The sequence below is a fragment of the Leishmania donovani genome, chromosome 36 (genome assembly GCF_000227135.1).
Source record: "Leishmania donovani BPK282A1 complete genome, chromosome 36".
NCBI lineage: Eukaryota > Euglenozoa > Kinetoplastea > Trypanosomatida > Trypanosomatidae > Leishmania > Leishmania donovani.
Window position 1 is genome coordinate 780,576 of NC_018263.1, and position 16,222 is coordinate 796,797.

General features: G+C 52.0%; 6 protein-coding genes across 6 annotated transcripts; 4 read left to right on the plus strand and 2 right to left on the minus strand.

Moving 5' to 3' along the window:
• Positions 1–935: 935 nt before the first annotated feature.
• LDBPK_362050 (mismatch repair protein MSH8, putative) lies at positions 936–3,980 on the minus strand (the record flags this gene model as incomplete). Its single annotated transcript, XM_003865272.1, has 1 exon — positions 936–3,980. One exon carries the CDS (start codon positions 3,978–3,980, stop codon positions 936–938), a length of 3,045 nt encoding a protein of 1,014 aa, XP_003865320.1.
• Positions 3,981–5,571: 1,591 nt separating this feature from the next.
• Positions 5,572–6,663, minus strand: LDBPK_362060 (hypothetical protein, conserved; the record flags this gene model as incomplete). Its single annotated transcript, XM_003865273.1, has 1 exon — positions 5,572–6,663. The coding sequence occupies one exon, from the start codon at positions 6,661–6,663 to the stop codon at positions 5,572–5,574; it is 1,092 nt and encodes a 363-aa protein (XP_003865321.1).
• A 1,084-nt stretch (positions 6,664–7,747) lies between these two features.
• On the plus strand, positions 7,748–8,491 carry LDBPK_362070 (phosphomannomutase, putative; the record flags this gene model as incomplete). The annotated part of the gene is made up of 1 exon (XM_003865274.1): positions 7,748–8,491. The coding sequence occupies one exon, from the start codon at positions 7,748–7,750 to the stop codon at positions 8,489–8,491; it is 744 nt and encodes a 247-aa protein (XP_003865322.1).
• A 612-nt stretch (positions 8,492–9,103) lies between these two features.
• On the plus strand, positions 9,104–9,997 carry LDBPK_362080 (hypothetical protein, conserved; the record flags this gene model as incomplete). The annotated part of the gene is made up of 1 exon (XM_003865275.1): positions 9,104–9,997. The coding sequence occupies one exon, from the start codon at positions 9,104–9,106 to the stop codon at positions 9,995–9,997; it is 894 nt and encodes a 297-aa protein (XP_003865323.1).
• A 385-nt stretch (positions 9,998–10,382) lies between these two features.
• Positions 10,383–11,606, plus strand: LDBPK_362090 (serine/threonine protein phosphatase 2B catalytic subunit A2, putative; the record flags this gene model as incomplete). Its single annotated transcript, XM_003865276.1, has 1 exon — positions 10,383–11,606. The coding sequence occupies one exon, from the start codon at positions 10,383–10,385 to the stop codon at positions 11,604–11,606; it is 1,224 nt and encodes a 407-aa protein (XP_003865324.1).
• Positions 11,607–12,205: 599 nt separating this feature from the next.
• LDBPK_362100 (hypothetical protein, unknown function) lies at positions 12,206–12,505 on the plus strand (the record flags this gene model as incomplete). The annotated part of the gene is made up of 1 exon (XM_003865277.1): positions 12,206–12,505. One exon carries the CDS (start codon positions 12,206–12,208, stop codon positions 12,503–12,505), a length of 300 nt encoding a protein of 99 aa, XP_003865325.1.
• Between the last annotated feature and the right edge of the window lie 3,717 nt (positions 12,506–16,222).

Consider the following 16,222-nt stretch of genomic DNA (forward strand, 5'->3'; position numbering starts at 1 on the left):
TTTGGTTTCTATGCGTACTTCCCTCACCGCCTGTACTTCTTTCCTTTCCAGAGATGCTCTTTTCGATGGCTACTTGGCGTGGAAGTGTGGAGTAGATTTTCGTATTAAGCCGCGCCTCGTATTTGTTGAGCTGTATAGCTGATTGGGCCGCGTGGAGTTAGATGGAGGGCTTAACTTCGCTCGTGTGCCAGCCAGATGAGCGCAGGGATCGCCGATGATGAGGAAGAAGAGAGAAGCGGGGAGAGAACAACGTGTTACGGTAGTGGGAAAAAGAGGAAGAGTAGTGCATGGTGCTAAAATATCACTGCAGCCTTTCTTTTTACGAATGCGCATGGCAACATTCTTTGAGCGAATCAACTCACACGCCGGCTGGAAACTCGACTTTGCTTCGGGGGAGGGGGGAATGTGTGCTGGTGCTCAAGCATCCTGCGTTTACGTCTTTCGCCGTGGGCTCTTAGTTCCCTTGCCCCTCACGATGGGAGCTCCAAAAGCACTTCGAGTGCATGTCCCCAGCACCCAAGAACGCCGAGAGACTGTTTTGGGGGCAGCACGCCTTTTTTCTTTCTTTTTGACCCGATTCCCGCGGGGATGATTGGCAAGCACGATAAACACATCTATGTCTGCACTTCTATGGCATCCTCTGAGGCTTGAATCAAGGGGGTAAAATAGAATAAAATCCAAGTCAGCAAGGCAAGTAGGGAAGCTTGAATGCGTGTGTGCTCATCTGGCGAGAGAGGGAGGGGAGGGGCATTCTCGGAGCATATATTCACAACAGCAGCATCTTGCTGATGGACTGTGCCACTGCTAGCAGCTTAGCGGATGGCAAGTTCACTGAAATGAAAGAAAAGCGCGCAGATGAGGCAAAGGGAGCAGAAAACCAGAGAGAAAACATTGTCGTTTTTTTTTTTTTGTGAGCTGGGCCCCCTTCTTTCCTTTCAAACGCGGATGAAGTTTTCGATAGCGCGCACATCTTCGTGGAAGGCGGTCTCGCGCGACATCGCCTCTGATTTTGCCTTCGCCAGCTGCACCAACGTGTTTGGGATACCAGCCATCACCGCAACCTCTACGCCGTAGCTGCGGGCGCAGATGCCGCGGACCAGTCGGTACAAAAACACCACATTCGACACGCACGACCCCGGTGCAAAGCTGCGGCTCCTGTCGTTAGCCTCCTCGTCCGCAAAGGCAGCCGCTGTCTCAAACTTCAGAACAAAATCCATGTACCCCAGCTGTACCGCGCGTGCGTGTGCACCTGTGGGAGTGGTTGTTGCTGTACGTGCCTGCTCAATCGCTAGGGCGTGGTAGTGTGTGGAGAAAATAGTGAGAGGCGCTGCAGGCTTGGCCGTCGTCAAGGCGTGCAGCGTGGCGTGCGCAATAGCCATGCCATCGTGCGTCGACGTCCCTCGTCCAAGCTCGTCGACAAGGCACAGGCTGCGCGCGCTTGCGCTGTGCAGGATATCGGCGGTCTCGCTGAGCTCCACGTATAGGGTACTTTGGCCTTTGTGCGATGCATCGCGGGCACCAATGCGGGTGAAGACGCGGTCGACCGGGGAGAGTTCCATCTTGGTAGCCAGCACAGGCCCGCCTAGCTGTGCCAGGAGCACGTTTATGGCAACGGTGCGCATCAGCGTGCTCTTGCCCGCCATATTAGGACCAGTCAGAAGCAAAACGCGTCCCTCGACGTCGTCTAGGCTCACATTGTTCGCTACAGGGTTCTTTGCTGTGAGAAGGGGGTGGATCATGTCCCACCCGCGCACCACGGCAACATCACGCTCGTGCGCCGTGCAAAGCCGTGGATAGCATACCGTGGGAAACGCTTGATGGAGCTGCGCCAAGCTTAGTAAACAATCAATATACGATAGGGCCCGGCTAGCCGAAAAAAGGCGCGGAAACTCGTCACAGATGCGGCTCGCAACGCTGCACAGAACAGTAAGCAAAGCTCCGGCTTTCATGGCGGTGGCCTCCTTGTGAGTCTCCACGAGGGCTTCGATAGAAGACACGACGTACTTGACGCTCTTTGCGTTCCGCGCTCTTTCAACCATCCCGGCGGGTGTCATCTTTGGCGCATCGGCCACAGCAACCTCAATCAAGAACAGATCTTTCCCCAGATCGGCAAAATGAGCTTGCGCACCTCGGAACACATCTTCTTGTAGCTGGCGTCGCACGTCGTGCAGCTTTGACTCGACATGCCTCAGCTTCGCGGTTGCCGCGTCGTACGCGCTCGACGTTCCTGGCGAGGGAATCAGCAAGCCACTCTCCTCAGCGGCTTGGCGGTCGAACAAGCCTTCGATGCGCTTGCTGCTGGCTTCGGCAGTAGTAACTTCCTCGAGAAGCTCCCCTAAAAGTGCAGGAATGTCAGTCCCCTGTTCGCACGCGACCTCGCGGCACTGTGCAAAGAACTGCTTGCCCCAGCCTACCATCGCGCTTAGGGCTTGCACAGACGAGAGAATGATGCCAAGGTTCTTCTTGTACTGCACCATGGGATCGACGTACGCGATGTTTTGCGAGTCATTCTGCTTTATGTCGGACAAACGCGAAAGGAAGCGCTCGAAGTCGACGAACACTACGGACGAGAACAGAGACAGTCCCTCGTTCGAGCGGAATCGCTTCTCCCCGGCCTGCTCGCTAACCTCCATGTCCCTTAAAGAGTGCAGCAAATTGTATCGCGCCAAAAAACGCACGGCTTCTTGGCGCGCCGCGATGACCCGCGAGCTGGCGGACGGCCGCAGCAGCCAGGAGCGGAAAAGGCGACGTCCACCGTTTGTGCTGCAGCGATTTAGACACTCATTCAATGAATGCTTGTCAGAGCCATCATGCAAGTTTGTTAGCACTTCCAAATTGCTCACGGTGGCGGCATCCAGCACCAGGCCCTTGTCAAAGCGGTGCTCATAATCCATAATGGACGACTTTCCACTAGCTGCCCCACCCAACATAGTATCCGACGCCGCTGTCCCAGAGTCGGCACCGATCACACCAGACAAGTGCGCCGTGTACTCCGTTGCCGTTGAGAAAATAGCGATGTCGCTTGCAAGACAAAGAAATGTGAAGTAGCTCGCCATCACCTGCTCTGCCGTCACCATAGCGCTCATCGACAGGCTTGGCAACGCCGTGCTGGAGATGTGCTCTACCGAGAACCCTTCGCTCTCAGTCCACTTGGTGATTTCGTCGCAGATGTGCTTGAAAGCCTGCCTCCTTTCAGCATCCTTGGAAACCCAATCGCTGCTTGATATGATCACCTCCTTTGGGTTCAACTGTTGCAAGAGAGCGCTCAATGCGCGCAAAGTGGAGTCCTTTAGAGAGCCGTAAAAGCCGTTTTCTCTCTTGATACTGAGCTCCGAAGAAACGGCATGACAGCCAGTTTTGGCCTCTTTGTTGCCAGAGCCGCATGTGCACCAATGCGCGACGCGGCGTGATAGATCAACAGCGAACGCGTCAATTACGAGTTCCCCGTCGCTGCAGACGGGGGCAAGCGACAAAACAAAGACCTCGCGGTGATCAGACAGCATTGACGGATCTTTCAAGGTGCCTGGGGTCAACACCTCGACCAGTTCACGCGGAACAACCTTCATCTTCGCTGCTTGCGCCTCACTCTCGGTCTCTTTCATCTGCTCAACACGGCCCACCTTGTACCCGCGATACACAAAAAGTCGAGCCCACTCATTGTAGCTTTGTTCGGGAACGCCAGCCAACCTCATTTTGCCGCGATTAGATGTGTCCAAGACCATTTTCAGGCCGAATTCTCTATTGGCAATCACAGCGTCGTAGTCGTATAGCTCGTAGAATTTGCCCTTCTTGAAGAAAATCACGACGTTGTAGTGTTTCGACTTGATGTCCCAGTACTGCCTTTCCATGTTGGCCATTGCATCGAGGTACTTGTGCGGAATCGATATAGTCGACGGTGGCGCAGTCGGGTCGATCCCTTCCAGGAAGGGATAAGTGAAGCTCACCGAGTTCACATCGACCTGATTATCCAAAAGCACCATTGGAGAGAGGTGTGGAAACGAAAAGAACCTCTTTCTTTGCTCGTTTAAGTGCATCAAAATTAGTGCGCCAAAGTACGGCTAGAGAGAAAGAGAGGGAGTGCAAAGAGATGTGCAAACAGTGAAAAGACCATTTTTCCCAGCACCAGTGCCTTCATTTCCAGGATATGAATAAGAAGCTCAGATTCCACGTATTCCAGGTTACTCTGCGATCCCTGAAAACGGCGCAGTCACGCTCGCACACGAATTCGCTACTGCTTTGTATCTAGTGCAGCTTTCATGTAAAATACTGCAGTCGTGCATCAGTGAAAGGCGCTATAAGGCCCATCGCAATGCTTGGCTTTTCTGTGTGTACAAACGACGGACTATGAAAGGCTCTCACAGCAATCTACCAAAAAGTCCACGATTGAGTTGTGGTTGGTTTTCTCGCAAATACATTCCCGTAAGGGTGAATTTCAAAGAAAATGAAGAGCTAGCCTTCTCTTCTTTCCGTTTCCTCACAGCAGAAACAGCTCATACTCATCTAGTGATAGGTTCAGTGTAAACAGAGAAGAAAAGGGAGAAAAGCAAGCACCCTGAATAATAAGGAAGTTGTAAACCACCCGCACACGCTGGTGCATGAATGCACTTCCAGAGGAAAAACAAGCAAGCAGACAGCAGACAAAAATCGCGACTTCTCAATGCGCACATATATTCTTTCCCTTGCGATCCAGGTCACCGACACTATTACGCTCCAGTGTAGGGGAAAAAGAAGTACACTCTGGGATCAAAAAAAAAGCAACAGTAGAAAAAAAATGACGGCAATCGATGAAAGCAACACGTAGCCTTTCAATCGAGTAAACAAAGCACTTAATTCTTCAGAGTTACAAAAAAAAAAGCTGATAAGCGTGTGAAAATAAGCAGATGGGCTCTGAATAAAGCGGCGATAAAATCTCGCGGCACGGAAAAAAGATCAGTACAGAATAGGTTGGCACTCCATCAGATTCATGCTCGTATCCCAGAGACAAGAGGAGTCAGTATATATCGCTTGCATTGCGTAGCAGAATATATATATATATAAGCTGCGACCTCTAGGCTTTGTAAGCAGATATAAATCCAACGATTCCACAGCCTTATTTTTTGTCTGTCCATACTGCCTACAGTGGCATGAGCATACTGGCAGTCAACAGAAAAAGGTCTCAAAAGATTGTCTTATCGCACAAACACCAGAATTACAAAATAGAGTAAACTGCAAGCAAAAAGGGCCTCAAAAATAATTGAAACTTCATCTTCCCATAGCTATTGATCGTCTTCTGTGAAAATGGTGTTCATCGGAAAAAAAATGATAAAAAATAAAAAATAAGCTAATTGATGAACGCACCCGACAAAATGCCTCCAGAAACGAAGAAAAGAAATGGTCAGCATCACAACTACTGTCTTCAAAAAGAAGTCGGGAAGAAGTAAGGAGAGAACCGCTGCACTGAGAATCTCAGCACTTTCATCTGTTCAGACACGCAATAAAAATCCTTTCGCTGTCGTGCATAACCTCCCCAGGAATCCCGTGCACATCTGGTGGAGAAATCAAGCACTTGCGGCGCCACATCACCTACCAAACTTAGCATTCGGTGCGATCCCGGCGATTAAATTCATGGGTACCATTCAATTCTAGCAGCATCTGGCAGGCCCTGCTGTCAGGATTGTCATTGACACACGAGACACCACTAGTGCGACTGCTGCCGGTTATTAATAGCTGTTCGACAATGTCTTTTTTGACCGCGTACACTTCCACAGATTCTACAACCCATGACTCGGTCGACGAAAGGCGAGGATTTTGAAACGTTGTGCAACGCGCGCCATGTGAAGCTCCGTTTTCCAACCAGCGATCGATAAACCATCCGTAATATCCTGGCTGCCCTCCCATGCCAATGCCGATCTTTTCCTCGAGTGGGTGGGTATCGAAGAGGTACATGAAGTTAGAATTCATGGACGAGTGGGAGTGGTAGATCTCCCCTTCGGTGCTCACATCATCAGTGCCATCAGCGTATGCTCGGAACACGAAGCAGTTCACGTTCCCAAAAAAGGTGTTGCTCTGCTTCTCTGGGGCGGAAGTGACGCGCTGCTTCTGCCCCTCACGAGTAGCACGAGCGGACGCTGCAGCCGCGCTTTTTGCATTTTTTTCGCGCTGTGCGACAGTTAGCCAGTCACTTTCGCAGAAGGCGCCGAGAACACGCGGGCTGTCTTTCGCCTTTATTACAATGATTGTAGGGCCCCTTGATGTAATGCGCTGCACAAGTCTCTGAAAGGATTTGCCATGCAAATAACTGCTATACAATAGGTACCATCTGGTAACGCCAGAAAACGCACCGCACCTGCACGACGGCGGTAGAGCATCAGCTAAGCGAGCAGCAAGCTTGGGGGTAAGAACCAACATACGTTTGTCAGCATCGTCGACACCCACTATTTCCGGAGATGGCAAATCAGGCGGCATATGGTAGGCCTTTGCCTCCTCTTTTGCGTTGCAGTCATCGCATTCGTTGCCATCGCTACCTGGCGGTGGCGTGCTAAATGACTGACCCATTGACGGAAGACCTGTATGAGGGCAAAGACGGAGAAGAAGTTGCTGGGGGAGAAATATATAGACAAGCATATATGTATACATATATGTGCATATATATATATATATATATATAGCTTGAAAAGACCCCATCGACTGCAGTTGATGACTCAATGCTTGTCTTCATCATCCACTCTTTTGCTTTCCATCATGTGGCTTTAAGTAAGAAGTGTGTGAGCTCAGCGCTCTCTGGGGAATAAGTCTGGCCACTGTGCCCAGGACTTGCCGTTGGTGTACCCTAGACTCATTATTAATTTTTTGTTGTATCGATCAAGAAAGAACCTCGGCATTCACAGCTGCCACACCCCAATGAACATCACTGGTCGTGAGAGAAGAACAGCACGTACCTTCACCTTGCAGTATGCGAGTATATGCGAATCGACTTGCGGCCCTCAACAACGAAGAGGGGGGGTGGTGGAAGGTGCAAGAAAATAGCCGTCGTGTGTGTCGAATCAAAGGGCAAATGGCTGGAATGCAAGCCCCCTCCCTTTCTGCGCTTGATTCCGATGTCCACCGAAGTTCTGTTCGCTGAAGTATGTGCCCCCTCCCCCTTCACATTCTTCCGGGCCAAGTGCAAGCTGACTTTAGTGATTGGGGAGAGGGCCGCCTCTCAGAAGCTCTTTCACTTTATCAGAGGGGTCAGTGAGTCGCTGTCCTAATACCCTCTTTTTCGTTTTGTGCACTGGCCCGCTACAGCTTCACCAAACCCGTTGGGGAAGCCGCGGAGTTGCCGCACCAGAGAGTTGCTTAGGCAACTTACCAGCTGGCGTTTTCTCCGTCTTCTGCAACGCGTGTGAAATCTCCGCAGAATATTCTTCTATTTCGATAGCGCTGGAGGTGGTTCCCTCGCCCATCCAGGCTTTTCCGCACCTTTGAGTAGCATCAACAATGGCAGAGTGTGTGCTCGAGTAGCGACTAATCTGTGTTTAAAATACTTTCTCAATCAGAGCACTCGCGCTCACGAGGCCAGCTGCCACTGTGTCGACGTGCACTTCATCTTCCAGTTTGCGTTCCTCTGTCTCTCGTATCTGTATTTCAGTTATGCATTATTTCAACCATACACTCAAGACTGCCTACTCCCAATTCTTCATCTTTCCTGAAACTCATCGAAATCGACAGATCTATCTTCTTTACTTTTATAAAGCCCCACTATCCCTATCGAAAGCGCAACAAAAAAATGACCTCCAAGGTTATTCTTCTCTTTGACGTCGATGGCACCCTGACGCCGCCTCGCAATCCGGAAACCCTGGACATGAAGCAGACGCTGGCGAAGGTTCGTGCAGCTGGCTTCAAGCTTGGCGTCGTCGGTGGCTCCGACTTTGCCAAGCAGAAGGAGCAGCTGGGCGAGTCGATTCTGGAGGACTTTGACTATGTGTTTTCCGAGAACGGTCTATTGGCCTACAAGGATGGCAAGGAATTCCACCGAAACAGCTTGCTGAAGGCTCTTGGGAACGAGAAGGTGGTGGCATTTGTAAAGAAGTGTCTGCACCTCATCGCCGATTTGGACATTCCAGTGCAGCGCGGCACGTTTGTGGAGTTCCGCAACGGTATGTTCAACGTCTCTCCCATCGGCCGCAACTGCTCGCAGCAGGAGCGTGACGAGTTCGAGCAGCTTGACAAGGAGCGCCATATCCGTGAGAAGCTCATCAGGAACCTCAAGGAGGCCTTCCCGGACTACCCGCTTGCCTATTCCGTAGGCGGTCAAATCAGTTTCGACGTCTTCCCGAAAGGGTGGGATAAGACTTACTGCCTTCAGTTTGTCGAAAATGATTTTCAAACGATTCACTTTTTCGGTGATAAGACGTCAGAGGGCGGCAACGATTATGAGATCTACACTGATTGTCGCACAATCGGTCATTCTGTGAAGACATATAAGGATACGATTGCGATTCTTGAGTCACTCCTCGAGGAGTCGCGGTGAATCTATATCATCACCTGTGATCTCCAGTATTTAGCTTCTGCAAGAAGCACTGCTTGAAAAAAAAAAAGACTCTCATTTTTCTTTAGTGCTACTTACATTTTGAAAGGGGCTACAATTCAAATTGGCTCTCTCATATGTAATGGAGTCTATTTTTTGTTTGTTTCCGGTCAGTCTACAACCCTCCATCTCTTCCTTTTTTCCCTTCTGAGCTCCTAGCACACGAGAAGGTTTATGCCACGGAAAGGAGTTTAGTTGAGTGACTTATCACCTTTTGCGCATCTTGCGACAGCCGCAACTTCCGATTTCGGTCGAACAAAATGTCGAAAAAAAAAAACGTATGATGTAAAGCGCATTGCTTTGCCTGCATTCTGGCACCAAGCTCCTATGGTTGCCAGTCCGAGAAAGAGGAGTACCAGCGTAGGGTCTGCCCTCTTTTTAGTTTGCTTCACGAAATGTTCGTTGGATTCTCGGTATGACGGAGTGACTTACTTTCATGCGCCATATCGTCCCGTTGCTTGCGTGCTCGCCTTTGCATGTTCTCTAAACCACTACCTCCGAAGAGCATCAATCATCTTGTTTGTGCGTTGGTTTAGCTAGCGTTGAGCCTCCAGTATGGACGAACATTCTTCAGCATGCTCCTGCGCAGGCATCCGCTTCTGCGCCAAGTGTCGTGACTCGTCGAGAGTGCAGCAACTCTTTAGCGGATCTGTACCTCTCTCGAGCGCGCGCACTGTTATTGAAAAACAGCACAATGATGAGCGTCTTTCCTCGTGCTCTTTTGCAATCATTGGGAAAAGCTCTCTTAGCTTTTGCATCGAATGCGCGAGTGTGTTCAAATCTGAAGTCCCGATAAAGTCATGCGCGGATCACCAGGGAGCCATGGCTACCAGCATTACTATCAGTGGTCTTGCTGTCCTTCAACATGCGCTTACCGAAGAGGATGAGGCGGCAGTGATTCGCTTCTTGGATGATTCGCACCCGTTTCCACCCTGGAAGGAGTCGCAGAGCGGACGGCGCAAGCAAGACTACGGACCGAGGCGCAACTTCAAGAAGAAGAAGGTAAAAGTCGCAGAGATACCATCGATGCCACTTGTGTTCGAATCCGTCTTTGCGGTGATTTCGTCAATGACGGAAACCTTTACTGGTAAGGCATACAGAATTGCGGAGGTATCTGCGCTTGAGTACATGGAGGGCAAGATGAGTAATTTCGATCCCCACGTAGATGACACGTGGCTATGGGGTGACCGTATTGCCGGGCTGAATCTGAACGAAGCGTGCGTTGTGACGTTCGTGAATCCGGAGGGTGTGTGCTGTGATGTCTACTTGCCGCGTCGCGCGTTTTTCCTCATGTCTGGGAACTGCCGCTACAAGTGGATGCATGGTATCCGGCACGAACATGTTCGGGGGCGTCGAATTTCTCTGACATTCCGAGAGTTGTCTGACGAAATACTCGCCGACACGGAAGCTTCTGAAATGGTGCTTTCTGCTGCTTCGAATTTTGTGTAGCACACTCACAAACTGACTGCCGAACAAACAGCCAGAAGAAGATGGATGCCTACACGATGATGCCTCTATCTCAGTGGCCCCAGGAATGCTCGCGTTACTTGAAGGAATCACCTTGATCTCTCTGGAGGTATTAAGCCCTTGTGATGCGTGCTTTTGAAAGCGATGCGTTTTCCGCTTGAAATGCTTAGCCTTTGTCTATTGCATCCTTTGTCTGTATAATCTTCTAAGCTTCTGTGCTCCCTTTTTAGTTTCTTTTCTCATTCTTTCCAGAAGAACAGATATATCAGCCAGCAGGCCTAGAGCGCAGTTCTGCGCTCTTTTCCGCCTACGTCTGTGACGCGAAAGCTGCAGTTTAGGTTTTTTTCGGTCTTATTCGGCGCAGCGAATGAGCCGGCCCAATGTGAAGTGCTCTGCCGTGGGGAGTCGCAACCTCAACAGCACGTCTGTAGAACGTAACACATTGCGGAGCGATGGCAAGTTGTCACTGGAGAACATTATGCTGCAGTTTCTTTGTGGTGAACAGCTTAGGCTCGAGTACGCCATGGAAATTGTTCAACAGGCTGCGCTTGTCCTTCGAACGGAACCAAACACGCTTTCGATTAACGACACTGTAGTTGTCGTCGGAGATATTCAGGGCCAATACTACGATTTGGTGAAGATTTTAGCGGCTTGTGGCTCCTTGGACACGACGAAGTACCTTTTTCTAGGCAACTACATCGGCAATGGAGGATTCAACCTGGAGTGTATTCTTTTCCTGCTGGCGGCGAAAGTCGCTCACCCGCATTCAATTTTTTTGATCCGAGGAAGCAATGAATCTAAATTTATGGCAGACGTTCTTCAACTCGGCAAGGAGTGCCAGCTCAAATACTCTAGCACTTTGTTGCCGCAGATACTGTCGGCGTTCAACTGTTTGCCACTAGCGGCAATAATCCGAAAAAAGTTTTTCTGCGTTCACTCGGGACTCTCCCCAGACGTGTCACATGTAGACGACATTGCACTGATTCACCGCTTCCGGCACATTCCAACGCGAGGGGCGATGTGTGATATGGTGTGGTCTGAGCCGGATTGGGACACCAACAATCAGCTGTACAACAATGTTGAGGAGCCTTCGGGCGAGACATATGTTCCACGACTCGGTTTGTTCGAGACACGACCACTCTTCATCACGAACAAGCAACGGGGTCTCAGCTACGTGTTCAACTTTGCGTGTGCAAAACGTTTTGTATCGGCGAACAACCTTCTCTGTATCATTCGAGCTCACGAGGTTCATGAGCTTGGGTTTAAACTGTATCGCCCGCACCCAAACCACCTGTTCCCTTGCATAATTTCTCTCTTTTCGGCTCCAAATTACTGTTCCAGTTTCGGCAACAAAGGCGCAGTTTTAGTGGTTTCAAAGGAAACTATCTGCTTCAAGCAGTTCGAGCCTTCGCCTCATCCATGCGTACTGCAAGGTCGAAACGCATTTTCGTGGTCTCTACCTTTCTTGGAGAGCAACCTCATGTCCATTTTCCTGACCCTCTTGTCAGGCTCCGATTATGACCCAACGATTGCTGACAGATCTGAAAAGGGCTCCAGCAACGGAGAGGGAGGTGTCACGCCACTCATTTGAAGCATTAATGATGATGGCACACTTCTTGGAGCAAAGGGACGCGCTTGCGCATGTAGTGGATCTTCGAGCCCCCGCCTCATACGCAACAGCGGCCATTTACCCCTCTTGCTTTTTGCTGCGCATTTCTGTAATGGCCACATCCTGGTTCTTTCTTGCTTTCTCTTCCTTCTTTTGGTGTCGCTTTTGCCCTCTCAAATGCAGACCACGAAACACGACTGGGCTCTCTTCAAGTTCTTGGAGCACGAAGGTGCAACTTGTGCACGGCATCTGATCGGCGTGTGCCCCATTCATCAAGTCATCTCAACCGATATGGTGTGAGTAGAGCGGCCAGCGAAGCCACCTTATTCTAAGGCAGTCGACACCCAAGAAGAGGAGTCAACACTGACAGCTTATGACGCATGCGCTACATGGGCATCAGCTTTCTCTTTTTCTTCATCTCGCTCATTTTCTCAATCCATGCTTTTCTATCTCTGCGCTTGCCGCTTCACTCCCAAGTTTGTCGTCTTACGTCTACGTAAACGCCAACCGTTCTGCGCTTTGGTAAAGGCTCGCCTAGTATTTGTCGTGCCGCAAGAGTACTACGTTTCTGGCCGTTGTCCATGACTGAAAGTGCTGAAGCGCTGCAGAGGCGTATCAACTACGCCATCGAGAACCAGATGGCGCCACCCGAAACGAACTACATCAGTGAGCTGCTTGCCGCAAGCTTAGCTCTGGATAACTCCAACGAACAGCTGAGGTTGCTCGATTACCGGTGGCAAACATATCTCGACAAACAGTACGTGCAGTCCCAACACTTGGACGAGTTTTTGGAAGGGTTGGTGCAGCACCTTCTGAAAAAGAAGCCTGACCGTCCGTTGGAGGAGTTGCTTCTATATCTCGAATGTGAAAGAAGGCAGTAGTCGCGGTGCGTTCCAGATACGGGGCTGAAGTCGAGTCGCATCTCTCGTTTATTGAAGTCTCAGTACACCCGCTCTCACCGAAGCTTGTGCCGACCTCTCCGGGTGCTGCGCTCGCATATGTCTGCCTTCTGCTTTTACAGTGGAACTCTGCTTTTTTCTTACCCCAGGCAAACCTTTTCAAACTGATCAAGTACATCGGTGCCTTGTTGACCTGCCCCGACGGCAGCGACCCATGGTGGCTGTCTTCCGTTTTTTTTTTCTGCCTCGACTGTGTTACAAGCGGCCTGGTACAAAAGGGGAGCAGAGCAGCTCTCAGTTTTGATTCCTTGTCAGCTGAATGGCACATATAAAGGGGAATGGGGGGGGGGACTGCAACAGTGCCTTCCATACTGTGTGCACCGTCGACCTCTCCATCTCGCTCGTGCTCTCCAACAGCCTCTGCGCGCACCCGCCGTCACTATTCCCGTCTCGCCCATTACCCTTATTTCCTTCTGCTGGAGCTCTACCGGAGCAAGAGCGCTGAGCGTACCCACGCACGGTTCTCAGTAGCGTACGAACTCACGTCTTGTGATGCTATCGAGCTGTGCGTCCGCACTACAATTTGAGTGCAATACTGCTTGCGCGGTTCCAACTGTGTGTCACCTTTGCCTTTTAGAAGGTGCTCCCAAGAGTAATCGAGCCCGACTGGCTCCACCAGAACGCACCCTTTTCTCATTCACAAACAGAACGCAAATCGGAAAGTGGTGAGAGGGATCCTTTTTTCCGGTCAGCACGCACACGATGGTAAAGATTTCGGGCACCATGAAGCAGGCAGTGGGGAACAGCCGCCCCTTCGTCAGTTTCGAGTTTGTCGCCTCTACAACGGAGGATGGCGCTATTAAGCTGCACGAGACGGCTGAGCGTCTGCCCGCGCTTGATCCGCTCTTCTGCGGTATAACGTGGGGAAACCACCTCCGAACCGCGGAAACCTCCATCGAGGTCGCTTCCACGTGCTAGCCACTGCTGTCTGTCAACTATCAAGTGAATTTCACATGGTAAGCGAGCGGGCCCGATGAAGTGCTCAAATGGCTGAGTTTCAAAGCGAAGGGTGTGCGCAATCTCCTCGTGACAAGAGGCGCTCCCACGGCAGGCTTCACCACCGAGCCGCGCAATCGAGGCACTGACGTCGGATCCAGAGCCGCAGCTGCAGGTGCGCATGACAGCTCAAGGGAAGAGGCCGACGCAACCACCTCCACGTTCTTGGCGTTCATTGCTGCGGCGCCCTCGTCGTCCTCCTCTGGCTCTGTCTTTCCGCACGCTGTGGACCTTATTCGATTTGTGCACCAGCACTTTGGCGACTACTTTGGCATGGTGGTTGCCGCGTTCCCAGAAGGGGGTCTCTCTGGCAATGAAAGCTCTGACGATGCTGCTGCATGGATCAGTGCGCGACGGGACACAGAGCTGCTGTTTCTCAAGAAGAAGCTGAGCGCCGGCGCCGACTACGTTGTGACGCAGGGCATCTTCGATGTGGATGTGCTCGACCAGCGTTGCAGTCGTTGGCGGCGACACGGCATTCGCTGCTCAATCTTCCTCCAATGTGCTGCCCGTCTCGCAGGTACGCCAGCTCAAGCTGTTTGGCGTGCACCGGATATCCGGAGCAGTGGATTTGCGGCGCCGCATCGAGTCTTCAAAAACCAACGACAGCGAGGTAAAGTACGTTGTGGTGGCGTTCCAGCAGCCGCTTGTGAAGCGGCTGCTGGCGCGTGGATGCGGCGGAGTGTACTTTTTTCACCGTGAATACGGATCACCTTCGTCTCACCATTCTGAAGGGCATCGATGCTGCCACCCACCGCGTGCTTCCTTGGCGCTCTTCCCAGAACGAGGGGGGACGCCGGCGAGAGGCTGTGCGGCAAGTGCATTGGCCATCTCGAATGGCAAGCTACATGATGTACGCGGCCCATCGGCGCGGCACCATGGAGAAGAGGTGGAATGCGCTGTTGGTGTCACCCCATAGCGGCACCCTGGCGCTTGGCGAGGCAGGCGTGTATCATGCAAGGCTGCTGCTGGGCAGCCGACCCAAGCCATGCACACAGTTCCCCATGATCCAAGGGATGGCAGAACTCCAAACTGCCCTCACGGAATTAAGTCGAATTTTTCAGGCGTTTCTGGACGGCCGCGGCACGCGTCCGTATGCGGATGAGCTCCCCGGCGAAACTGTATACGTCGAGCACCTTCTCAAGCTGCCCAACGCACAGGGGCTGTACACCATCAACTCCCAGCCGCCCGTGAACGGGGTTCCAAGTTCGCACAGGGTTGTCGAGTAAGGCCCAGACAGTAGCTATGTGTACCAGAAGAGCTACGTCGAGTTCCTCTGTCATTTGCCCTCAGCGCCGATTGTGTTCACGACGCTCGACAAGTGCCCCGAACTCCAGTATACGGCTATGAGTGCGCAGGGCAACGTGGCGCGTGCAGGGTGGGGGAGAGCTGCTAAAGCATACGCCGCAGCAGCTGCCGCAAGGAGTGCCTGCTGCCTCATCTCTGACGCCACTGAACCAACAGCAAAGCGCTACCTAACTCTTTAGCACAGGCGTCACGGCCATCACGTGGGGTGTCTTTTCCCGGGCACGAGGGGATTCCAACCCACTATCGCCTCCTTGGACTCGTTTTGCGCGTGTAGGAGTGGCTTTTGCCATGTGGGCCGCGCCTTTTCCACCCAATGACGTCCCTACCGTGGCGCACTACATTCAAACGGAGTTTGTGCTAGTGCGTGTGGTGGATAACGTATTGCAAGAGCCGCTGACGCCACTGGAGCATGCCGTTGTTGAGATTTGCCCTGAGATACCGCTGTTGACGCTTTTAGATGCAACACAGCCGCACCCGAAATCGTCGCTTACCTTTGCGCCGGACGGCGACGCCTTGATGAACGCTCTCGGCCAGTTTGTGAGAGCGTCCTGAGTTACGCAGAATAACCGGGATGGCAGTTGGGTAAGAAGTAGGTGCTCGCAGCCATGCTTGGCGGATCGCGGGCGGGTGGGGGGGCAATTCCTCATTCTTCTTCCGTGCTTAGGGCTGGTAGAGCGAAAATCAGGCGAGGCCCTCGCTCGGACCTGTGCAACAGCCGAGCTCTCCTTCTACACAGACCTGAGAGGTTGCAAAGGCGGCGCACAGAACGTTTTCGTCACCGCTCCCTCATCTGTGAGTTACTCCTTTCTGCACTCATACAGCTGAGGGGGAGGGGGAGAAGGAGCGGGGATGGATGTAATGTGTGTTTGTGTGTGTGAACAGGAGAGGGTATGCTTCCTGTGATTATCCCCTCTTTGCTTCACACCCTTCACTCGCCTACACACAGACGTACGCCTTCACGCCCGCATCTGTGATGAGCGACGAATGACGCCCAATGACGCTTTTCTTTTGTGTTGCTTACAAGCAGGACGCGTGACCAAAGAATCAGAGGTGAAGAAGGATGCCGAAGGCGTTTTTCTTCTCAAGGTGTCTATTCTCTGCCATACAGCATGAGTTGAGGTCCGCTCTACCCCGCCTGTCACAGGCCCCGTCGCGTGATGCAAAGCAGCGCTGGACACGCTCTACAGCAATGCGCCAGCTCAGCCATCGTAGCAGCGCACCTGCCTGAGCCTCAATTCAGTCCTTGCTTTGCAGGTGGTCACACAGCCGCACCCATCATGACAGTCGCCAGGTGGTGCATCCCGTGGGGGGGGGGGGGGGGGGGGGCGCCCCGCC